The 22,817-nt window shown below is 42.3% G+C and overlaps 5 protein-coding genes across 14 annotated transcripts in view; 2 read left to right on the top strand and 3 right to left on the bottom strand.

Annotated features, from left to right (window-relative positions):
• Positions 1 to 1,491: 1,491 nt before the first annotated feature.
• LOC104815925 (pentatricopeptide repeat-containing protein At3g12770) lies at positions 1,492 to 4,491 on the top strand. Its single transcript, XM_010544549.2, has one exon. The coding sequence runs from the start codon at positions 2,388 to 2,390 to the stop codon at positions 4,470 to 4,472; it is 2,085 nt and encodes a 694-aa protein (XP_010542851.1). The 5' UTR covers positions 1,492 to 2,387; the 3' UTR covers positions 4,473 to 4,491.
• Positions 4,405 to 7,870, bottom strand: LOC104815926 (probable galacturonosyltransferase-like 7). Of its 2 annotated transcripts, XR_772220.1 has the most exons (3): positions 6,505 to 7,870; positions 5,227 to 5,338; positions 4,405 to 4,746 (listed from the first exon to the last, which is right to left on the bottom strand). XR_772220.1 is itself a non-coding variant. In XM_010544551.1 (2 exons), the coding sequence occupies exons 1-2, from the start codon at positions 7,605 to 7,607 to the stop codon at positions 5,332 to 5,334; spliced, it is 1,110 nt and encodes a 369-aa protein (XP_010542853.1). In that variant the 5' UTR covers positions 7,608 to 7,870; the 3' UTR covers positions 4,925 to 5,331. The 2 variants fall into 2 exon arrangements, 1 of the variants encoding a protein (XP_010542853.1); XM_010544551.1 differs by lacking the exon at positions 4,405 to 4,746 and having other exon boundaries at positions 4,925 to 5,338.
• Positions 7,871 to 9,210: 1,340 nt separating this feature from the next.
• On the bottom strand, positions 9,211 to 14,787 carry LOC104815924 (CTP synthase-like). Of its 5 annotated transcripts, XM_010544545.2 has the most exons (24): positions 14,494 to 14,726; positions 13,933 to 14,012; positions 13,737 to 13,823; positions 13,583 to 13,633; positions 13,381 to 13,498; positions 13,234 to 13,290; positions 12,962 to 13,026; positions 12,766 to 12,849; positions 12,388 to 12,438; positions 12,237 to 12,299; positions 12,098 to 12,144; positions 11,795 to 11,864; positions 11,647 to 11,709; positions 11,384 to 11,473; positions 11,250 to 11,288; positions 10,845 to 10,994; positions 10,673 to 10,750; positions 10,484 to 10,569; positions 10,354 to 10,402; positions 10,202 to 10,282; positions 10,013 to 10,106; positions 9,828 to 9,917; positions 9,628 to 9,657; positions 9,211 to 9,509 (listed from the first exon to the last, which is right to left on the bottom strand). In XM_010544545.2, the coding sequence occupies exons 1-22, from the start codon at positions 14,702 to 14,704 to the stop codon at positions 9,838 to 9,840; spliced, it is 1,794 nt and encodes a 597-aa protein (XP_010542847.1). In that variant the 5' UTR covers positions 14,705 to 14,726; the 3' UTR covers positions 9,211 to 9,509; positions 9,628 to 9,657; positions 9,828 to 9,837. The 5 variants fall into 5 exon arrangements, with proteins under 5 accessions (XP_010542847.1, XP_010542846.1, XP_010542849.1 ...); XM_010544544.2 differs by having other exon boundaries at positions 9,211 to 9,657; XM_010544547.1 differs by lacking the exons at positions 9,211 to 9,509; positions 9,628 to 9,657 and adding an exon at positions 14,736 to 14,787 and having other exon boundaries at positions 9,690 to 9,917; positions 14,494 to 14,652.
• Positions 14,788 to 15,052: 265 nt separating this feature from the next.
• Positions 15,053 to 20,910, top strand: LOC104815922 (BRCT domain-containing protein At4g02110-like). 3 transcript variants are annotated; one of them, XM_010544542.1, is made up of 12 exons: positions 15,053 to 15,311; positions 15,494 to 15,583; positions 15,683 to 15,787; positions 16,082 to 16,183; positions 16,271 to 16,355; positions 16,439 to 16,508; positions 16,591 to 16,635; positions 16,876 to 17,501; positions 17,625 to 19,104; positions 19,256 to 19,472; positions 19,633 to 19,975; positions 20,098 to 20,910. In XM_010544542.1, the coding sequence occupies exons 1-11, from the start codon at positions 15,228 to 15,230 to the stop codon at positions 19,930 to 19,932; spliced, it is 3,204 nt and encodes a 1,067-aa protein (XP_010542844.1). In that variant the 5' UTR covers positions 15,053 to 15,227; the 3' UTR covers positions 19,933 to 19,975; positions 20,098 to 20,910. The 3 variants fall into 3 exon arrangements, 2 of the variants coding, with proteins under 2 accessions (XP_010542844.1, XP_010542843.1); XR_772219.1 differs by having other exon boundaries at positions 16,876 to 19,104; positions 19,633 to 20,020; XM_010544541.1 differs by having other exon boundaries at positions 16,876 to 19,104.
• A 917-nt stretch (positions 20,911 to 21,827) lies between these two features.
• Positions 21,828 to 22,817, bottom strand: part of LOC104815921 — a 2,421-nt gene continuing 1,431 nt past the window's right edge. The window contains exon 4 of one of the 3 annotated variants that reach the window (XM_010544538.1): positions 21,828 to 22,757. In XM_010544538.1, coding sequence (XP_010542840.1) covers positions 21,908 to 22,757 — 850 coding nt within the window. In that variant the 3' untranslated portion in view covers positions 21,828 to 21,907. The other 2 variants (XM_010544539.1, XM_010544540.2) reach the window with 2 other exon arrangements.

Here is a 22,817-nt window from a genome sequence, read left to right as displayed (position 1 = left end):
TGCTGCCACAACCATGCTCCACCGTCGAGCCTTTGGGTCCGACCGGTTGGCGCAGTCAACACCATCTCTGAGTCGACGAAAGGTGGTGGTTCTTCCCTCGGTTTGTGAACAAAGATGAACCAAGTCCGGCAAGGTAAGGTGAACTCCATCGACGACGATCCACCTGTAAACCAAGAAGGCAAACCGCAGAGACCGAACCTCGACCAAGATGAAGATAAGTGTTCAGCGCCCTAACTCTGGTTCCGATTCCTTTCGTTTGTTCACATATTTTAGGGTTTCGCTTCTGGGATTAGATTTCATTCGGATCATGAGTGAACCTATGTCTTCGCTTTTATAGAAAGCTCAAATACCGAACCTCAGTTCCACATCTTTAATCAACTATTGAGTTTAAATCTGATTTCTTGATCTTGAATCAGCATTCAGCATTTGAAACGTTTCTGTTCAATCTTTTTTATAAGCGCTTCAAGTTCAAGACTTGACATGTTTAATTGAATGTCCGTTTTAAAGTCTGTTTTTTTCCCCATAGGTGCGAGTGTGCTCCGTCACTTTAGGATTGGATCCATTTTCATCCGCTCTTATTCAAATATAAATAAGAGGAAATGGACTGATCAAAGTCGTTGGATTGGTCAAATGTTTAAAACTCTTAGAGCCCTTCTTTCAATTTTTCTCTATTTAAAATTGTTGATTATTCTTTTGGTTCAATTTTGTTACGGCATGTGGTGTCAGAACTGCATTCACACCTATAAATATACTTCGTAACGAATCTACAAGAAGTGTCATGAGAAGAGAATTCGTATGTAACATGGAATCAATGGTACCGATGAGTAAGAAAAACATCACTCTCTAATCCCCTTAACTTCGGAGATAAACTATACAAATCTACATAACGTGGTTTGTCTCCGTCAAATGAGGGTATGAGAGGTGACACTTCTCTCCCTTGTCGCTACCCTTGGTTTCGTGTTCCAAGCGTCTCTCACTCGTGACACTTTTTATATTTATTGGAATATATATCTATGGGTTTACAACATATTGAATGCAGCTCTGATACCACTTGTTGTGATAAAAATGAAACAAAAAGTTGTCCCTTGAAAATTAGAGAAGAATTTGAAGAAAAGTATAGAGAATTTTAAATGTTTGGCAAATATGCCGATTTTGATTAGCGTTGTTCTTCGTGCTTTTACTTAGAGTACAAACGATTTTTGAAACATTCGAATAAATAGAGTATATGAACTCGTGCTTACTGAAGCAGAGCAATCTAGATTCTAGAATAAAGCTTTACTTACAACGGGCCCAACGCAGGTACAACGTTGAGGAAGAAAACAGGAGCGGAGAGCTCTCAGAAGGTATCGTGGATCCCACATCCCAAATCGGTTTCTACAGACTGGAAACCGGTACTGATGAGATCGACCCTGGCGAGCTCCGGTCCACCCTCTTGAAAAACAACGAAGAGACATGCACTAACCACATGCGGAGACTTAGCTGGAAAGCTATTTGATCATTTGATATGGTTCTGTAGTAATCTCTCTGTGTGTAACATATGGATCATTTGGGTTTATGAAATAGGCCTTTTTTTGGTTTAACGTGAAGATGTATATATCAAGATCATTGTTTGTGTACAAAACAGCCATGATATGGCTGATTACAACCCATAAGGGAGCCCATGGCAAGTGGTTTAGAATAGAGAGCTCTGCCCTGTTCTACTATATATCGTTTTCGACGCCGGCAGTGAATGGGTGGGTGTGGTGGTGTCGCCTGAAGCCATAAGGTACCGGTCCTGCAGGAGTCGGTTCTCAGTAGTAGGAGCTGTTGCCTTGTGAGCTGAGATAAGGGTGTTGTTGCTCATCGAGTAGTCAAGCTTGCAACGAGCCCGGTGAAGCGATTTGTGCTTCTCCTGCCAGATTACATGTATGGCTAGTTGCAGGGTCAGTTCTGCTAGCGTCTCCCTGCCTCTGCTGACTGGGTTGCTCAGGGATCGAATCTTGGTATGGCAGAGGGTGATGCTGTCCGGGGGGTGATTCATCGGATTACGCAGCTTGTGCCGTTGTACTCGTGGCCGAGCTACCAAGTGCACTTTTTAGTGAAAGCAGGTTTGTAGTCCGAGTCAGCCTGCTTCCACGGAATGGAGTCGCTTACTCCGTCATCGTCGGGGTCCAACGCCGGAAGGTGGATTCTTTCTAATCTTGCGTAGTCCAGTCGGCAAGCCAGAACCGCGCGCATCCCCCGTTCCCGACCTTCGTCTTGATGAATTGGGGGGCCTTGTCCTTGAAATAGGCCTTTTTATAAACTCTTGTAACAATCTCCTCTCATTATTCATCGCAATTCTTATACAAACTTTACGTAATTCTTTCCGCAGAGCTCGCTTGCTGAGACATCAGCGGCTATTGGCTATGGCCATCGCCGAAATCTCGGCCCAAACATCTTCTTTTCTCGTCGACAAGAGAGGGATCCATTCCGATTCCTTTTACGCCTCTCTTATCGATAGCTCAACTCGCAAAGGGCACTTGAGGCAAGTCCATGCACGTTTACTGCTTTTAGGATTTCAATTCAGTGGTTTCTTAATCACCAAGCTGATTCACGCAAGCTCTGAACTTGGAGACATGTGTTATGCACGTCAGGTGTTCGACGATTTTCCCCATCCAGATGTATTTCCGTGGAATGCCATAATTAGGGGATATTGCAGAAATGGTTTCCTCCGAGATGCCCTTCAAATGTATTCCATGATGCTACAGTCCTGGGTCTCTCCTGATGCTTTCACTTTCCCTCACGTGCTTAAAGCTTGCAGCGGTTTGCCCGCGCTTGAAACGGGTCGGAGGATTCATGGGCAGATCTTTCGACATGGGTTTGAATCAGATGTATTTGTCCAGAACGGTCTCATCGCCTTGTACACGAAATGCCGACACATTGGTCGTGCAAGGGTTGTGTTTGACGGGTTGTCCGAGAGAACAGTTGTCTCGTGGACCTCCATCATCTCAGGCTATGCTCAAAACGGCCAGCCTTTGGAGGCTCTCAAGATTTTCAGACAGATGATGAGAACGGATGTGAAGCCTGACTGGATCGCCCTTGTGAGCGTTCTCAATGCTTTCACAGATATGCAGGAATTGGAGCAAGGGAGATCTGTTCATGGTTCTGTGGTCAAGATGGGTCTCGAGACAGAGCCTGACTTGCTCATCTCTCTCACGGCCATGTATGCGAAATGTGGCCAAGTGGTAAGTGCCAGGAGGCTGTTTGATAAGATGGAGATAGACAATCTGATTTTGTGGAATGCGATGATCTCTGGGTATGCTAAAAATGGTTATGCTAAGGATGCCATTGATTTATTCCGTAGGATGATCGGTAAGAATATCAGACCCGACACTATCTCCATAACATCTGCAATTTCAGCTTGTGCACAAGTTGGCTCTCTTGAACAGGCTCGCTGGATGGATGAATATGTCAGCAAGAGCAGTCAAAGGGATGATATCTTTGTAAACACTGCTTTAATCGACATGTACGCCAAATGTGGAAGCATAGAGTCAGCCCGTTCAGTTTTCAACCGAACGCTTGACAAGGATGTTGTTGTCTGGAGTGCCATGATTGTCGGGTACGGATTGCATGGCCGGGGAAGAGAAGCCATCCATTTGTACCAGGAAATGGAACGAGCTGGAGTGCAACCCAATGATGTAACCTTTCTCGGGCTTCTCATGGCATGTACCCATTCAGGCCTAGTGCAAGAGGGCTGGTGGTTCTTCCATCGCATGAAGGAACACAGGATCAAGCCAGAACACCAGCATTACGCATGTGTCGTTGATCTTCTTGGACGTGCTGGTTATCTCGAGAAAGCCTATGACTTTATCAAGAACATGCCAATCCAGCCTGGTGTATCGGTCTGGGGTGCTCTCCTAAGTGCTTGCAAGACCCATCGCCACGTGATATTGGGAGAATATGCAGCTGAACAGCTTTTCTCGTTAGATCCTTCCAACACAGGGCACTATGTGCAGCTCTCTAATCTTTATGCAGCGGCCCATATGTGGGACAGTGTATCAAAGATACGAGTGATAATGAAGGAAAAAGGATTATGCAAAGATCTCAGCTTCAGCTCGGTTGAAATCGATGGAAAACTCGAGACATTCCGTGTGGGTGACAAGTCGCACCCGAGATTTCAGGAGATACAGAGGGAGCTCGAGTCACTGGAGAGCAGACTAAAGGCGGCTGGATTTGTTCCCGTCATGGATTCTTCACTGCACGATCTGAACGAGGAAGAGGCCGAGGAAAGTCTCTGCAATCACAGCGAGAGGATTGCTATTGCTTACGGGCTTATAAGTACTCCTCCAGGGACTACTCTCCATATCACGAAGAATCTCAGAGCTTGCGTGAACTGTCATGCGGCTACAAAGCTTATATCGAAGCTAGTCGGCAGAGAGATCGTTGTGAGAGATACGAATAGGTTCCACCATTTCAAGGACGGAGTTTGTTCTTGTGGAGATTATTGGTAAAGTGACGATTTTCAGAAGAAAAATGTAACATTGGCTTGGCAATAAGGCACGGGGAGGGAGATGATAGAATACACACCTCTGGATCAAAGCAAAGAGATCAGGGAACCGGTTACTGTTTAATCTTGGATTCAGACTGATGCATCTGAATCCGACATTTTCCGTCGTCCAGATTTTGGAGCTGTCGCTTTGGAGGCTGTTTCAGTTGAGTTCAGTCCCTAAACTGCAGTTGTGTTTGCCTGTTGCTGTTGCTGTTGGTGTGAAGCAAAGATTGGTCCTGCAAATAGAAATCTGGAAAAGATCAGGGGCCAGTATGAAATATATATAAATTCATGGCTTATTACGAAACATGGATATGGGCCGATCATAGGCCCAAATTCGGAGCCCAATTTCGGGGATAGATCTCTCTGGTTGTAAATCCCAACTTCAGCCGGCGCCGACAGGGAAATAACTTGGACAAAATAAGCACGTGTCTCATATCATAACGTAAATTCTCCTTTTGTCTTTACGGGGCCGCCCGATAAAACAAAAAATGAAAATGAAAATTTAGAGCACATAACAATTAACATAAACTATGACTAATAATACTATAAAAATAAAATAAAAAACAAGAAGAATCGCATCCACATGAATAACCTACCTACCTCTCACACTCTCCCCCTTCCCTCAATTGTTACATAAGAACAAAAATGATCCAACCTCCGGTAACCGATATCCCAACATCCAAACCGTGCATATGGTTCGGTACAACATTTACCTTCCGGTTACGACATCGGTAGCATGGCTTCGGTTCGGTTTACGCAAACCGGTGGGGATCTGTGGTCATCCTCCTCCTCCAATCTTTGATTAATCCTCGTGGCAATTATCGGCTGATAAAATCAAACCATAAAAAAAACATATCAAGCAAAAACATTAAGCCAAACTAAAAGGACAAAGATGTAAAAATGCTTTGTCTTAATGCTCAGAGAAGAAAGAAAACATGTTTTTTTGACAAAACGATCGCTAAGTTGATGGATCAGATTCAAGGGGGGAGTTGTGGCTACTTTGGCTATAAAGCCACATGTGAGAACAGCTGGTTCAAGCCAAGGGTTCGTGAGCCACCGGGACCCACATTGGAATGGGTCCCCTCATGAGTCATGAGTCATGGCTATGGACATTTTTTTCTAAACTACAAAAGAGGCATGAGGTCGTCGGCCCCATAGTTAGTGTGTCTCAAAGCTGAAGACTTGAGACTTCTCTCATAACACACAGCTGACAGCTGTTATATATGACCATATCTATATATCCTATCACTATGGATGGTTATGTATCTATCTATTGGTATAGCTGTATAAAAGGGATGGCTAAAGGAAGGTGGTTCACACGTCTCTTCCCTTCCCACTCCCCCAATCTCCCATCCCTTGGTCTGAGAAACAGACTAAACGGCCACATGTTCAAGCTCTCCATGCTTTCCCTCTTTAACCTCAAAAGACCCCCCCACCAACGGTTCGAGTACACTAAAAATGCATATCATTTTTTCCTCTATGGTGCAGAGACATGAACAGGTCGAAGTAAGAAAGATGGCCCTACCACCAAACCGCAACTAGCACTATTCCATTCCATATCTACCGACACTCCAACAATGGCGGTATTAACAAAGCGAAGGCACAATCGCTTGAGGAGAGGCGTTGCTCTGTTTTCAAGCGATTGTTATATTCACTATTCACAAAAACAGGTTATAAAGTTGGCATCTTTTCCTTCTTCGGATGTCTATTCACTTGAAGCTGAAGGCCAACAAAAATATGGGCAGATCGAAAAGCCAAAACCCACGAAGAGCTAACTTAAGGCAAGGGTACTGATCCAATTCAGGACCAGATTAAGACTACATGGTTATCAAAGTTAGTCTTTTGTCTCCCGTGGCCAGTGGTTCAACAAATAATAATAATAATATAATGAAACAAAAAGGGGAGTTTTAAGAAACTAATGAGCAAAATATGAGCGAGACAAAACAATTAGAATAAGTTGCAAAAAAAGCAGAGCTCTGAAGAGATTTTACCCAGGCCGAGTCTCGTCCCAATGCGAGTGGCGATACAAATCGTAAGGCGCCCAAAGTGCGTCTAATGGACATGGCCGCTTCGAATCGAGCCTTAACCAGGGCTTGCCACTGCCGGACCAATGCAGCAAGCTCACCGGACCAGGATGCAAATCCCGGCAACTACCTCTCACATTGTCTCCGCCCAGTCCGTGCTGGTTCCACCTGTGCGAGATTGGCGCCACATTTCCGGCGAAGACCAGAAGGAACGGCGGTAGCGATCCCAGCTCGTAAATCCGCTCGCTCTTCTGGATCTCCATCCATTTCTCGATCTGTCTCGTGTATCCGACCCGCCTCCACTTCTCTAGATCCATCACCATTACTCCGCTGTTGAAGTAGCAAGGGTTTCTTCCCTTGAACGTCCCGGAGAACCGCTCGTCGGACCAGAAAGTTGCGGTGAAGTACTTGGTGAAATTCGCCCGGCAGTATTCCGGAGCTCCGATTGTTCTAGGACCCAGACTCGTTCTCCATAGCTTCGCGATGTCGTCGACGACGACGAGATCCGAATCCAAGTAGATGACCCGTTTTACGCAGGGCTCGAGCAGTTCCGCCAGATAATTTCTGGCGTAATTCAGCGGCTCCTCGAGCGCTTGCCTCACGGAGGAAGAAATCAGGCTCCGTAGAGTCTCGGGTGCAAAATAGTAAACCTTCAACTTCAATCCCGGGAAAGTCGATCGAACCACATGCTCTAGGTTCATCTCGGACACGAGGAAATGGAAGAAGACACTCTCGGGGCACATGGAGTGCTGGAGAATGGAATGCACTGCGGCGATTGAGCCACGGAGGTACTCGACATCGAGAGTGATCGCGACGTGGACCAGTGAGGGGCTGCAGTCGCCGGAATGGACGCCGGATGAATCGCATCCGTCGGCATTGCGGAACGAAGGCGATTTTCTGAAGGAGAAGCGGCGTGAGGAGTGATATACCGGAGGTGATGGCCGGAGATAGGCGTTGAGATGCGACGATTGGATGGCTTCGGCCGGCGGGAACGACTGGAACGACGGAGAAAGGACGATCATCGTCAACGCGGCGGAGAAGAAGCCGGAGAATCTCATAAGCCAAAGCATCGTGAAACGGTCTATGAATCCCCCTCTCCTTCTCCTTCTCCTTCCTCCTCGTCGGCGTCTTCTTCTTCAAATTCGAATCCGAATCCACCAGTCCGCCAGAGTTATTCAGGTAGCGTAAAAATGCGAAAGGAAAGAAAAGCAATGAGGGAAGAAGAAAAGAAAATACGAGAGCGTTAGGAATGGAGAAAGGTAGAAGAAGAAGAAGAAGAAGAAGAAGAAGAAGAAGAAGAAGAAGAAGAAGAAGAAGAAGAAGAGAAGAAGAAGAAGAAAAGAAAGAAGAAGAAGAAGAAGAAGAAGAAGAAGAAGAAGAAGAAGAAGAAGAAGAAGAAGAAGAAGAAGAAGAAGAGACGCCGAAAGGAAGCGGAGGGGCGCAGGATAAGAAGCAGAGAGCTATCGTGCGCCGCCTTGTGCGCTCTTCACCTCTGCTCGCAGAGCTCCCTCTTCCCTTGCACAGGTTTCATGGGGCAGAGGTGATAGAATCAGAGAAGAGAGAGAGAGAGAGAGAGAGAGAGAGAGAGAGATGTCTTTACTTTCTTTTTTTAGTTTTTTTCGTATAAAAAACAATTGAAACACACAGAACGAAACACTGATTTTATTTCTTGGGTTCATTATTTATGGAAAGTGGCGAATAAATATTTATTTAAATTTGGGGGAAATAAATGGAAGAGAGAAAGCAGCTGTCACTGTCTTCAGCCGACGGTGACGATTCTCTCTCTCTCCGATGGTGGAGATTAGTGAAATGACGATACTGTCCTTGGAAAAGAGATCCCGCCAAATTACTGGACCCACAACTTGAGAAAACACGTCGTCGTTTTGCCTGACGCGCACCCGACCCAGGCGAATCTTAAATTTAGCTTCAAAAATCTCACACGTAGGAATTGAAAACTTTGCGATCTTTTCTCCAATAACCCACCAATAACCTTCGGCCACGTAGGCAGTGAGAGTGAATGCAACATCTAATTAAAGTACAACTAAAGTAAACAATTCCATTAATCGTGAAGTCTAAAACTCCCTTTCAACCAGTTAGTTTTAGTTGGTTTATTTCTTTCGCGTGGTTTGACAGCTACTGTGTAGGGGCCGGTGAATTTACTGTCCAAGATGCTGTTCGGAAGAATGTAAGACGGGTTCTCCGTGTTACCAATATATATATATATATATATATACGACATTAAAACATTTACGTAGTTAAGTGTGTTCCTTCTTTGTTCAGAGACCGTACGGCCTACACTTAGAGACTGTGTTGTAAATGTTACGGTTGAGTTGAGACCAGGCTGGTCCTTGTGGGCCTAAGCCCGACCCGGCTCTCTGTTCTATGATGTGCTCATCTCAACGAGACATGCATGATGCAGTTGCATCCACGTGTCTTTGGACTATGGTAAGGTATTCAAGATTGTACTCTACTCTCCATTGCATGTAGTATTTGTAGTATTACTTGCAACGCACGGTAGGCCCCCTGAGTACATATTTAGACTTAACAGATTACCAGTTAGAGAAGCTGTTCCCGAAGGGATTCAGGCAGAGATGTGACGAATGGGCAATTTCCTTGGTAACAAATACAGATTTCTGGTAATGAACTTCTTAAGAAGAAGAATGCTGAGTTAAATACTGAAATCAAAAGAGGATTCGCTTAAAAAAAAATCTATAGGAGCAACAACCGAATAATAAGCGAGATGGCTAGAGCAAGGTGAAAGGAAATGGCGGATCCAGAGATAGAAGAGGAGGAAGCAGAGATAATGACGGGTGGCACAGGCAATCGAGGAGGATGCTTCGGTGATTTGGGCGCAATCACACACTCGTTACACGGCGGGCAATGATTGCACTGCGATTTCGGTGGTGGCAGTGGCGATGGCCCTCCAGCAGTGGCAGAGAAGGAGAAGGCGGTGGCTTTGGAGACTGCAGGGGCTGACAAGGGTTTGCGCATTGTGCATTCAAGCGGAGTTTTCAGAGTTATTGTTGACGTGAGACGCAAGAAATCAGATTGTAGCGTTGGAAATAGAAGTGAACAGAGGGAGGAACTTGCCTGGTGGTTCTTCTCGAGGACACAGAGAGGCTAGAAGTTTTTAACATGGTGAAAGGAAAGGAAGATCATGAAGAAACATGTGTGTGTATTATGGACTATACCCCAAGTGTATAAAATGAAATCATGACCAATCGAAATGAAAAGGAAACAAGAAGGAATGTGAAGGAGCGACGAAAGCGATAAAGAGTAAACGTACGCACGTTCAAGTGATCAGAGAGACATGGAGGCCGAACCGTTCTGGCCAAAGCTCAAATGTGTCTCCAAACGCCCTGCTGCAGCCATTATAAACCCTGCCACACCATTCCATTCCAATATCCATGAAACATGAATTCCATGCCATGCCATGCTCTGTTTTCAGTGTGAGGGTGTTTCCAGAAACACTTGCCTAGAAATGGAGGCGATGGCCTTCTGGGCCTTGACTTGAATTCTGGATGAAATTGCACCCCTACATAGAATGGATGACTCGGAAGCTCCATAACCTGTGTACAACCACCAACAATGCATCTATATGTGATATACCACATGGAATTTGAGATACATCACTCCCTAGTAGAGCTTGATGGCTCTTACTTACCTCCACTCGTTTTCCGGTTTCATCCTTGCCTATAAGTTTTAAACCAGCTTCTTCTAGCGCCTGAACTACTTCTGGGTTCACCTGCTTCATACATCCAGTGAGTAGTGCGATATTATCTCAGACCAATGGAAGAATCAACAAAAGGAACTAACCTCGTAACGATGTCTATGACGCTCATCCACATAGTCTGTATTACCGTATCTGGAAAAAGGCATGAACAATGTACACATTACTCGTTGAATCATTCAATCTCCAAGAGTTCAACATAAAGTAATTGCGTACAATTTTGAAGTGAGACAGTCCCGAGTTTGTAAGAGTGTCCGACGAGATCCTAGTCTCATTGTGCTTCCCATATGTGTCCTTGAACCCTGTGATGATATATGTCATTGATGAAACTACAGGCTTCGTGCATAACAACCTCCAATCCATGCAAATAAAGGTAAATGTGGCTTTCTGTTGTGGCATACATACTTCTGGCATGAATATAACGGCAGGATCAGGTGTCTGGGCATCGAATTCAGTGCTATTTGCTCTTTCCCGACCCAAAACCTAAAAAATATCTCAGAAAGCTCAGGCAATATCAGGGCAGGAAAATGGAGTGTGTGAATGAAATTCTAAAATTTTCAAGAAGACATATACTCACCGATCTGGCATACTCAATTACAGCTATCTGCATGCCCAAGCAAATCCCTAGATAAGGGACGTTATTTTCTCTGGCGTATTTTGCCGCTAAAATCATTCCACTCACGCCACGATCTCCAAAACCACCAGGAACCAGGATGCACTCTGCATTCTGCAAAAGATAAAACCTTGAAGCTAGCCTGTGCACTAGACCCTCTAAACAAATTCAAAAGTCCCCCTATAAAGTGTATGCAGAATTTATGTTGTAAAGTTCCAAGCATCATTTCAGATCTCCAATGCAACAAGTTTTTATACACAGTAAGCAAGGTGCCATCTTAGTCCACAAAGCTGTGCCCAGAATCAGGCTGTAGTCTAGTCTTTTCCGTGCAATCCTCAGCAGATAGAGCAGAAGCAACGAAAATCTTACCTTCAAGGTTTTCCAAGCAACAGCATGTGCTTCTGGAGTCTGTATGCAGAAAGAATTACAACAAAGAAAAAGTTGCTCGTAGTACAAACTCAAATAATAAAATTTTTAAACAATGAAACCCAGTATTTTTTTACCGATTTTTTACTTTCATCTTCAAGATCTGAAGCTGCAATCCATTCTACCTGTGGTTTTAATGAACATGCAATGCATGCGTGCAAAAGGGCCTACATATAAATGGGAAATGTGAACAAGAAAGAAAATTACGTCACAGAAACTCAGTGTAATAACAACAAAGCAATGTCAAACTGATGACACAAAACGAAAAATATGGAAGAGACAATGTCATGTACGGAAAGACAATCATCTTGGTACAGCAAAAATGGAACTCCCAGGGCACCTTAGCAACAGATAGGTATGAATCTGTCAGGCCAACATACTTCCCAACCATAGAAATTTTGACCTGAACTAACAAAAAGCTAGCGTCATTAAACAAGAATACTCATATGCTTCGAAATATGTTACTCCTTGAGCGTGCATGAACTTACTGAATTTGTTATATTATCAAAAGTCTCAGCCATCCTGGTCCAGCTATCCAGAGCAGGTTGTGTAGCAATGCTGAAAAAGATGACTTTCACAAATGATTAGCTACAAACACCTACAAACCATTTCAGGAAAGCAAGGCTTTAATATCGCAGAGAAGTACTTTATAACAGTAAGGAATGCGTGCCAAAAGAAAAAGTAGTAGAAGACTTCCATTTTGGAGAAATGATGCTGCATATCAGACTTTACAGGGTTGGAAATATAAGGAAACGTTAGACAACCTCAGCAAACTTCATAGTGAGACTAACCTGAGCAGATTTAGTTGTTTGAGAATTGAGAGATGTGCATTTTGGTTCTGCAACACAAATGCACATAAGAAAACGATACCCAAAACAATTCAAATTATGCGTCCTCTTTGTGTTTTCTTTTAAGAGCCAAATTGGATACCCTGAGTAGAAGAGGAATGTGCCAAATGTTTGGGACATCATGGATATTCAGAATATTAGCAGCCTGTAAGAACCATGAAGTCGTATAAATCACAGTTGCAGTAAGAAATACACCAAGTTAAAAAATCACTAAACAATCTTCACAAGTCTACCTGCACATGGCAAAACTGAGACAGTTTCGCCTTTGTTGTTTCCAGTAATGGCTGCAGAAGCATAAGACGTGTCAAACTGAGAAGCAAAAGCAAACAATGCAAGTGATCAGCTAAAATTGAGAATACTTTATTAGTGCAGCTCATTCCATTGGTAAGGTATGCAGGGTACAGTCAAATTCCAAATATAGAAAAATCTATGTTTCCGAGAAGTCAGGGATTGCTACAACTATGACAAGGAGTGCCCAAATGCAGAACACAAGACATACATGATGCTAATGCTAATGTGTGAATAACTAATGATCTAAAATCTGAAAACTAATGTGAAAAATGCCTTCTAGACTAGCTTTACATAGGCACAAGTCAGCTTAGAAGCAATACCTGAGCAGAGCGACATGCCAAAAGGTGAGGAGTCAAGCCCAAAGCTCTTAGTTCTCGGACACTGTGTTGGGTTGGCTTTGTTTTCTGCATGAAAGAGTAGAAACAAAATTCAATCTAATTCTAGCGTCTGACATATTTTAGAATGGGATAACAAAGATTCCAAAGATTGAGCATTTATCTAAATAAGGCAGTTTACCTGCTCCCCGACAACACCCAAAACAGGAATCAGGCTCACATGAATCAGGCAGAAATTTTCTTGTCCTAAGAAAAGAAAGCAGAATCAATGTAAACAAGAACCGATATAATCAACTACTGAAATAAAGATGCCTAACCCTGAACAGATAAGGCTTGCCAAGCGACTTTAACCAATGATTTATAATATTTAAAAAAAAAGATCCTCTGAGAAGAACGCCTCATTCACATTGGAAACCATTGTTTCCACAATAGGGACAGGACTCTCATGCTTACCAACAGAAAATGATAATTGCCTCAAGGCCTCAATAAATGGCATGGATTCTATGTCACCTATGAAAAATAAAAATAAACAAGAATTTTAAACATTATACAAGTAGATAAGCACCAGATAGCAGATGTATTCCACCAAAATGCTCTCACCAACAGTCCCTCCCAACTCAATAACACAAATATCAGGTGGGCCTTCCTTTCCATCGACAGGAATCAGAGAGACTGATGCAATCCAATCCTTAATTGCATCTGTAATATGTGGAACAACCTAAAATCCATTTAAGCAGGAGAAATAAGTTCAGAGTAACTACACACCTAAGCATGTTCGACCAATTCATACACCAATCATTACCTGAACAGTCTTCCCGAGGTAGTCCCCTCTTCTTTCCTTCTCGAGAACAGACTAAAGAAAAATGTATAAATGTTGGTCATGTACAGGAACTAGCTCACCATTTTAAGTTTTTTAAAAAAGGTTTACTGATGCGGCTCATCCAGAAATGAAGTACCTGATATATCTTCCCAGTAGTTATGTTATTATCTTTAGTCAGTGTCACATCCAGAAATCTTTCGTAGTTTCCCAAATCTAAATCAACCTTCAAAAAGAGCAGAGAAGATCGAAAAGTTACAACCAGTGTTTATAAACTATTATCTAGTACCCCTATGCTTCATGCCGAATGTAAGGAATAAGAGAGTTGAAGATACCTCTCCACCATCATCAAGTACAAAAACCTCCCCATGTTCAAACGGGGACATAGTACCAGCATCAGTGTTTAAATACGGATCTGCAAGGATACGATAAGAGTATAAAACTCACCAAAATCAAAATTCATGAAACAGCATTGGGAATATCAAAATTAACATACCTCTCAGAAAGGGAACAAAAGCATAGAATCAACAATCCCCAGAGTTGGAATGAAACTTCTCCTATGTTTGGTATTACATCATTCATGCCCAAATAATACAAAGACGATTTGGACAGAACAAATTCCAAAAAGAGGTACCTTTACAGCCTACCAATCGGAAACTACTAATGTAGATACAAACGCAAGAGAAACAACTTGAACGTGGAGAATGACACGAACTGAGAAGGCGTAGATCTAAATCGATTTTGAAATCGCTGCCTCAAGTGGAATTCTCTAATTCGATCAAAAGATACGTCCGATTGTGGACAAATGTCATTCCAAAATCACAATAAAACGGCCTAAATAGAAAACAAGCATATCAATGGAACAAAAAAAATCACTACTGAGAAGAAATCGTCACCGATTTTAATGGAAGTAACTCGGAGACCGCACGATTTGAGGACGACGCCGATACTGCTGGCAGTAACTCCTTTTCCGAGTCCGCTCACCACACCTCCGGTCACCAACACGTATTTCATCCTCTCAATTTCTCCGCCGTTCTCTGCAGCAAATCGCGGATCTACACAAATGGAAGCCATTGTTAGAAGAACCCTCAAACCAAGTGTTTGCATTAATGCCCCGGTGAGAAGAGAATGCTACTACCAAGGATGCGAACTGCTTTTCTCTTTCCAAGATTTGCAACGGGAACCTGAGCCCTCACTCCATAACTCTTGGACCTAACAACCAATGAAACAAAACCACGTGTCCAGAGCTTTGGTCAACCAGCCAAATGACTGAATTATCCCCCACGCGCACACGTGTTTCGTGTAATTCACTCTCTGTATTCTCGTCTAATTAGAATTATTTATTTTTTAAATTATTAGAATATGCCACGTAGACTCGTCCATCATCGTAACGTGGCAGCTCCACAAGGGGCCTTTGCTTCTCCCGCCTCAACGTAATGGAAAATTACACTTTCCCTCTTTCGCCCATTTGCCAATCTTCCACGAGAAGCGACTCTCCGAGTTTCTGTTCAATCCTGTTCCTAATTCATCAAAATTTCAATCTCTCCGATTTCTCCGCTTTGAGATCCTAATTTCTGTTCAGTTCTATTGGTTTCTCATACACTTTCCTGGAGATTTTCCTGAAGTCAAAATGATGGAATCAAGTTCTTCTCCTAAACCGTTTCTGGGTATCCGTTTCGCTCTCGTTGGGTTCAATCCCATCGATGGAAGCAAGGTATTTTAACGTTTTCTCGTTATTTTGTATGGTTTAGCCAGCCTTTTTTGGGTTTTCGAAACGTTCGCTGTCCAATTTTTCAGCGGTTTACCGCTGGTGCAACGCATTGGCTTCGTTGATTAGCAAGGACGGGAGTTATATTGGCCTAATTTTTGTTTTGGTTGGTCCTAATCTTACTTCAGTTGCGGTCCAAGCTCGTTAATTGTGGTGGTGTGGACATTGGCCGGTACAGTCAGGACTACACTCACCTCATTGTCGACAAGCTTGTTTATGTGAGTTTCATGTTTGCTCTTTATGTCTTTCAGTGTACGCGTGCTATGCAGGGTGAGATATTTTGGTATCGTAACTCGGTCACTTTTGGTCTTTTGTAGGAAGATCCTATATGCGTTGCTGCTCGAAATAGTGGGAAAATAGTTGTTCTGGGGTCTTGGGTTGATCACTGCTTCGACATTGGAGTGCTGGTTGATGCGAATTCTGTGAGTTCTTACTCAATCTTCTGTTTTTGCTATTGAAGATTATAGGTACATGAGATGCTAGAAGCATTTTAGTTCAGTGTACAGATTATTTGTGTCATTTCATTTGTACTTTCCAATTACAGATTATATGTGCTTCCAGTTATGGATCGTATGTGTGGTTTGTTAACCTCTGAGATATTGGTTGAAGGGTTTATCCTATGTTTTAGTAGTGTTTTATCAATTTTCTTTTATTCTAAGTCTTGGAATTTTTCCACTCTCTGAGGGAGTTGAGTTATTTATCTTTTCTTTTGGTAGGTTTTGTACAGACCCCCTAAAGACCTGAATGGAATTCCTGGTGCCAAAAGCTTAATTGTATGTTTGACCGGGTACCAGCGTCAAGATAGAGATGACATCATGGTTCGTGCTCGTTGGCCTATTTCTGTCTCGTTATCTATCTGTTGGTTAATGCAGTCATGGTTCTGAAATGTGAATCATTGTTTTCAGGCAATGGTTGCTCTGATGGGCGGACAATTCTCCAAGCCGTTGGTTGCTAACAAAGTAACTCATCTCGTATGCTACAAATTTGAGGGTGAGTTACTTATGAGCATTGGATAGGCGTCCCTTGCTTTTTTTCAAAATCAATTTTTATATGTTGTTCCATTTTCCTTACAGGGGAAAAATATGAACTTGCCAAGAGGATGAAGAAGATTAAGCTAGTGAACCACCAGTGGTTAGAAGACTGGTAAGAGTCATACTCCACAAGCTCTTTTTTATGGAGGTGGATACCTTTGTGGATTCTCACAGTTCTGTTTACTTGTGTGCAGTTTAAAGGAGTGGAAGCTCCTTCCGGAGGCTGATTATGAGATGAGGTAAAATGCGCGCATTTCATCTCTTTGTTTATGCTATGTATCAGCTTAAACCTTGAATCGCTAAATTGTAAAGGTGATCTAGGAACTTATTGAAAAATGTGTTGTATAGTGTCATCACAAGCAACTGGTTTTTTATTCTGCTCTTTTAGCAGCTGATGAGCTGTTTATCAGTTAGCTAGATCAGCACGACTCGGTTGAGCTGTCTTAGGATTACATGCTGCTAATTTTCTCTTTTTGCAGTGGCTTTGAGTTGGAGATGATGGAGGCTACAGCTAAAGATTCTGAAGACGAAGCAGAAGATGTTTCCTTGAAGCGTGCAAACAAGAGCCCTCTTGGTCTGAGGGTCAGTGTTGCAGTTGACGGGACTATGCCTAATTCAGAAGAAAGGAATGTGTCAGTTTCTCAAGCAAAATCGGCCACACAGGAAGATTCATCAAACACTAATGCATCCAAAGATTTGTGGTTAACTCCTAAAAAGGTGAACAGAGTCAGACCTAATGAAGCCATGGCCTCTACTGGCATCGATGCTTCTCTGCAACATGATTGTGGGAAAACAAGCACTATTCAGGATGCTTCCCATGGTACCAATCCACTTGAAGAGAAATCAGAGTCTAGAGAGATGAAAGATGGCCCGACGTCTATATCCAAGAGTACTACTAACAGGTTGTCACCCATGGTTCCTAAACATGTCTGTCTGAAAACAAACACTTTCCAGGATGCTTCTCATGATGCACTGCTCAATTCACTTGCCAAATCACCCGACTCTACAGAGGTCAAAGATGACATGACATCTACATACAAGAGCACTGAAAGGCTTCCATCACCGGCTAGGAATATGTGTTCCTTAACTTACTCAAGGAAAAGAGGTAAGAAATCGCCAGGTACAAAGTCCCAAGGAGATGAATCTAGCATCCCAAATGGCTCCCCAAGAACAAATGATGGTGGCTTAAAAGTTATAGTTGCTTCTGATATCTCTATATCAAAATCAGATTTTGTTGCAGAAGAAACCAATGTCCTTGAGGATCCCTGCAAGAGTGATAACGTGCATGGAAAAGAGTCCCTTCAGATGTTGCCTCAGAAAAGATTAGCAGATGGACATGTTAATGGCTCGAAATCACGAAAGGTGGGATGCACCAGTGAAGTATTGGTGGAACTGGAATCAATATCGCCAGAACAAAACCATGTTTTTGTGTCAAGTATTTGTGGTTCAACTGAAGGTAGGGAACTTGCACATAAATTGCCTGCAACTGATTCAACAACTAAGTCTTTGAGTTCAAATGTCATAGACATGAAAGATGTTATCCCTACTTCAGAAAATATGCCTTTGAAGGGTGCACTAACTGAGTCTATTGGCAAGAAAATGCAAGAAAGATCATTGACTGGGCTCGTGATGGAAAAATCTAGCATGGTGTCAGGTTTGGATTTACTTGTAAGTGACAACAAGACAGAGCCAGAGCAACCTAACAAGAAAACTGCTTCCAAAAAGACCCTTGGCATGAGACCCAAGCTAAAGAACAGCGGTAATCAAAAGGGATCTATTTACTTGAGCAAAACTGCATTAAGCAATGACCTTAGTAATTGCTTAAGCAATGGAAAAGTTGCATCTCTGATGCTGGAGAGTGACAATCAGAAGGAAATGTCAATTCCAGCTATTAATTTTGAATCCATGCTGGAAATGGCGAAACAAATCGACTCTGGAGATAAAGCTTTTGAGAAATTCAGCTGCACAGATGGTGAAACCAATCCTCCGGAGGAGAAAGTTAGCCACGAGTATGACACAGCCGTAAACAAAGATAGGTTGGTTGTGATTGAAGGAGAGGTGGAAGTAAGATCAGTAGGAGCAGAAGTAAATGACGGTTCAAATGAGGATGGACCCGATGATACCACAGAACCAGAGGTTGATGGAAATACAAGTAAATGTGGAAAGGATGCCTCTGGGGAAAATATTAGCACTGGAAATGCGAAGAAACGTGATTTACGTACAGCTGAAGTGGGGAAAGTTTACACCAGGAAGAAGAAGTCTAGAAAAGAATACAACTTGAGAGGAAATGACAACGAGATGAAAGATAAGGGGGATAACTCCGTGGAAGAAACGGAGGACGTGTCTGGGAATAAAAGTTCTGGGAAGATTAGTGAAGATCAGAGTTCAACAATCGGAAAACCACATGCAAGAAACAAAACAGCAAAGTCAAGTAAGACCCTAACAAAAGCTGATAAACTGTCAGGCAAGATCAATTCTACTTCTAAGTCGATGTTTAGTAGAAATGCCTTGCAAGTCACAGGAAAGAAGTCGGCATGTTTCATTGTCAATGGGCTTAGGTTTCAGAAAAAGGAATATCAGAAGATTGTTAGGCGTTTGAAAGGCAAAGTCTGTAGGGACTCTCACCAGTGGTCTTATCAGGCAACGCATTTCATCGCTCCAGAAATTCGCCGGACTGAAAAGTTTTTTGCCGCCGCTGCATCCGGGAGGTATGATCACCAAAATAACTTAATGCAGTACTACTATTGTTATAACTTGTTTAACACTCTTTGACTCTCCATTGTAGTTCTCTATTCTGTGTCTTTTATGTTGAGTGTCAAGACAAATGTCAAACTAAGCTTTCTCCTGTTTTTAATGCAGTTGGATTCTCCATGGAGATTACTTGCCTGCTTGTAGTCAAGCTGGGAAATTCTTGCCTGAAGAGCCTTTTGAATGGCATGGAACCGGTCTTAGTCAGGACAGTGTGATAAACTTAGCGGCTCCAAGGAAATGGCGACTGATTAGGGAGAAAACGGGTCATGGTGCCTTTTATGGGATGCGCATTGTCATATATGGTGACTGCATCGTCCCTTCTCTGGTAACTACTCTTAATTCTGTATTTTATGTTTATCAAACAAAAAGCCACTGGATCTTCAACTGGATTTGTGAAAATGTTACAGAGAAAACAACTCCATCTGCCAGTTTCTTGTTCTCGGAAGAATTGTGCTTCGCTAATGAACATGTTTTCGCATGATCAGGACACGTTAAAGCGTGCAGTGATAGCCGGGGATGGTACCATACTAGCAACAGCACCACCGTACAAGCGGTTCCTGAACGCAGACACTGATTTTGCTGTGGTAAGCCCTGGAGTTCCACGAGCCAACGCCTGGATCCAGGAGTTTCTGAGTCATGAGATACCTTGCGTTGTTGCTGATTACCTCGTGGAATACGTGTGCAAATCCGGGTACCCCCTTGACAAACACGTGCTTTACAACACAAATGTGTGGGCAGAGCGCTCATTTAACAAGCTGCTACGAATCACAGAGGGAGAAAGATAAGGAACGTTAACTGTGGCAGATAACTGTGGCATTTGTACATAAGGCATGATTTCAAACTCACATGAACAAAGACCACTCAATAGTAATTGTAATTTGTAAACCATCAACCAAATCTCGTATGACTTAATGAATAGATTGAATCTTAACAGTGAACATATGTGATAGGTGGAGTTTGTGGAAGCTGCGACAAAGAAGAGGCGATGCTGATATGATTGCTTCTGTCCTAAATGCAGTGAAGCCACTCCCAAAAAAAAGATAAGGTAAGCCTAAATATTAAAATCCAATTATGCTAAAGTCATATCTTATTGCAACTAATGATATGTAAAACTTGAATGCAAATGGAATTAAGGACCATTTTTTGTAAAATTAAATGTATATGTAGCTTTTTTTATAATTCGAAAATTTATCGGATATTCATTCCAATTACATCTTCGAGAATTGGAAAAGATTAGATGAATATTGATCTCTAACCAACCAATGTTGGTATGTATATTTTTTTAAAAATAATTTGAAAGTTTATCGATATTTTGGTACAACTACATATACAAGAAGATAAAGAGAAATTCACATGTTTTTTTCTATGTTTGGATTTAAATTTGGGATAAAAATATGTTTTATATATTTTCTTTACCACTGGATTGTTTAAACTTGGTGATTGGGATGTATAGTTAGGTTCTGTCATCAATCAAAAACACTGAGAACAAGAGGGTATAACCAAAGGTTTATAATGTTACTTTTTGTCATTTCAATGTCATTACCATTATCATTATTATTACTACCGTCAATGGTTGAGTAAGAGAAGTAAAAATTCAACCTGTTTTGTCATTTACCAATGAGTTGTCTGGACAGTGGCATGCAAAGACAGGAAAATTTGAACAGCGTTCGAGACTCTGGTAGTAAACAGACAAAACCCAAAAGGAAAGTGAATAAAAGTTATGGGGCAAATATTATTTATTATAAATATGATTATTATTATTATTATTCCAATGTAAGTATTTGAAATGACATGAATGGAAATAGAAAAAAGCTTCGTCCTTTTGCATATTCATCGTTTTGGGTGCCTTCGATTTTGATTAGAGCTCTGTCCTTCCTTCCCCTCTTTTACTGTTCTTTCCCATAATTACCCTTTCCTGAAAATTTAGTTACATAAGCTTTTTACTTTTACCTCTGCCAACCACCAAATTAGGTGATTCTTGAAATGACGTTCGGACGTGGCAAATTTCAACGTACTCATTTATTATTGTCTCTTTCTTTTTTTTATGTATTGGGAATTAATATACTTGATCAAATTGCTCTGTGCCTATATATATATATATGTGTCAGTGTGTGTGTGTGTGTGTTGAATCACAACTTAGAGGTTACATGTAGGAGGAGATAATAATATCAATTTTACAAAGGTATGATAATATCCAATAAAATTGATAAATCGACGTCAATTTCCGAAATATGATAATTGTGTATGAATGTGAAAACAGATGGCTTTTATCAATAGATTTTGGGGAATGTTTTTGAGGGAGTGACAAGACAGATTCACAAGGAACACATATAGGTTTAAGGTTTTGTCCTTTAGCTTAGCCGGAGAATAATGAAATAACAACAAAAAAATAATGCTTACAAAACTCCAAAATTCTCGGGCAGGCAATATTCTCTTTTATCCGTAGTTCGTCCACTCCACTGTATTCTCTCTCGAATTTCGACTCGTATTCAATCCCATTTAATTTGTTAGATTTTTTTTTATTGATACAAATATCTGTTTAGAAAAAAAAATGACTTATACATTCAAATGCTCATTTATACATTTAATTTAAATTCGTTTTAAAGTTGTATCTATATAGTTTTTAGATCAAATTTAATTTAAATGCCATGTAACCCCCTTCGTACCCAAAAAAAAAGAATGAAGTAGGAACAAAAATAAAATCAAACAGCCTCGCCCAACGGGCCATTACAAAAATAATAATAATAGTACCGAAACAATTCAGTAACTGAGAGCTTCGTACTTGACCGTAACCGGGTGACTAAACCGGGCTCTTGCAATCAGATTCCCCACCATTGCAATATCTCTACAAAACACTCCTTTCACCATATTATTATTATTATTATTAATGGGTTCGATCTTCTGATCTTTCGTCTTCTTCTCGGCGGCTTCTTCTTCTGCCGCAATGTCACTCGTCACGGCCGAATACCCCTTCTGGATCAATCTGTAGAGCATTAGAGTTGACATTCTGGCCCGGTCCTTAACCGATTCCATTTCTTCTTCTTCGGTTAACTCAAACCGGTCTATAAACGACATCGATCTCTCCGGTTTATGCCTTAGATTCAGCAACAAGTAAGCCCTCTCCAGCTCTGATCTCGAACACCCTCGTCGGATTCCCATCAGGCCGTAGTAATCCACATTCCCGATTTCTCCGTTTGCGATTCTTTGCTTCAGTTGTTGGATTTTTGTCGTCAAAACGCATAATTTTCCCGGTATTTCTCTGTACCGGACATTGTGCCGTTTCCAAACCGGACCGGGGAGTTTCCGGTCTCGTAAGATGGAGTTGTAGAGGAGCTTGAGGTGTTCCAGGTCGTGAAGAGAGTCGGGGAAGCACCGGATGGATTCCAGCAAGGAGGCTCTGGTTTCTAGGGCTTGGAGGCAGGACGGATCGAGGGCTAGGGTTTTATTACAATCGGCGATCGATTCCGCTGTCCGACCGGCGGCTTTGTATGCGGAGGCTCGGTGCATGAAGCACTCGGCGAGGAAACCCTGCGGCGCGCCGCGGCGGCTGTCGACGATCTTGGAAAAGTGGCGGATGGACTCCGTGTAGAGTCCGGCGTCGAGGGCCGCGAGCGCGGCGGCGCGCCGGCGCCAGAGCAGTTTGATGTGGGAGAGCATGCGGGGGAAGATC

Source organism: Tarenaya hassleriana, unplaced genomic scaffold, assembly GCF_000463585.1.
Source record: "Tarenaya hassleriana unplaced genomic scaffold, ASM46358v1 Cleome24, whole genome shotgun sequence".
Classification (NCBI taxonomy): domain Eukaryota; kingdom Viridiplantae; phylum Streptophyta; class Magnoliopsida; order Brassicales; family Cleomaceae; genus Tarenaya; species Tarenaya hassleriana.
Note: the sequence above shows the minus strand (reverse complement) of the source record. Positions and strands in the feature narration are given on the sequence as shown.

Excerpts from the sequence above, each read along its gene's own strand:
- LOC104815925 (XM_010544549.2), top strand. The coding sequence starts at position 2,388 with ATGGCCATCGCCGAAATCTCGGCCCAAACATCTTCTTTTCTCGTCGAC.
- LOC104815926 (XM_010544551.1), bottom strand. The coding sequence starts at position 7,607 with ATGCTTTGGCTTATGAGATTCTCCGGCTTCTTCTCCGCCGCGTTGACG.
- LOC104815924 (XM_010544544.2), bottom strand. The coding sequence starts at position 14,704 with ATGCAAACACTTGGTTTGAGGGTTCTTCTAACAATGGCTTCCATTTGT. Across the intron at positions 12,439-12,765 it reads TGGCATGTCGCTCTGCTCAG|CCATTACTGGAAACAACAAA; the intron begins GTATTGCTTCTA and ends ATGCTTCTGCAG. Across the intron at positions 11,474-11,646 it reads CATACCTATCTGTTGCTAAG|GCCCTTTTGCACGCATGCAT; the intron begins GTGCCCTGGGAG and ends ATTTATATGTAG.
- LOC104815922 (XM_010544541.1), top strand. The coding sequence starts at position 15,228 with ATGATGGAATCAAGTTCTTCTCCTAAACCGTTTCTGGGTATCCGTTTC. Across the intron at positions 16,356-16,438 it reads CGTATGCTACAAATTTGAGG|GGGAAAAATATGAACTTGCC; the intron begins GTGAGTTACTTA and ends TTTTCCTTACAG. Across the intron at positions 19,473-19,632 it reads ACTGCATCGTCCCTTCTCTG|GACACGTTAAAGCGTGCAGT; the intron begins GTAACTACTCTT and ends TCGCATGATCAG.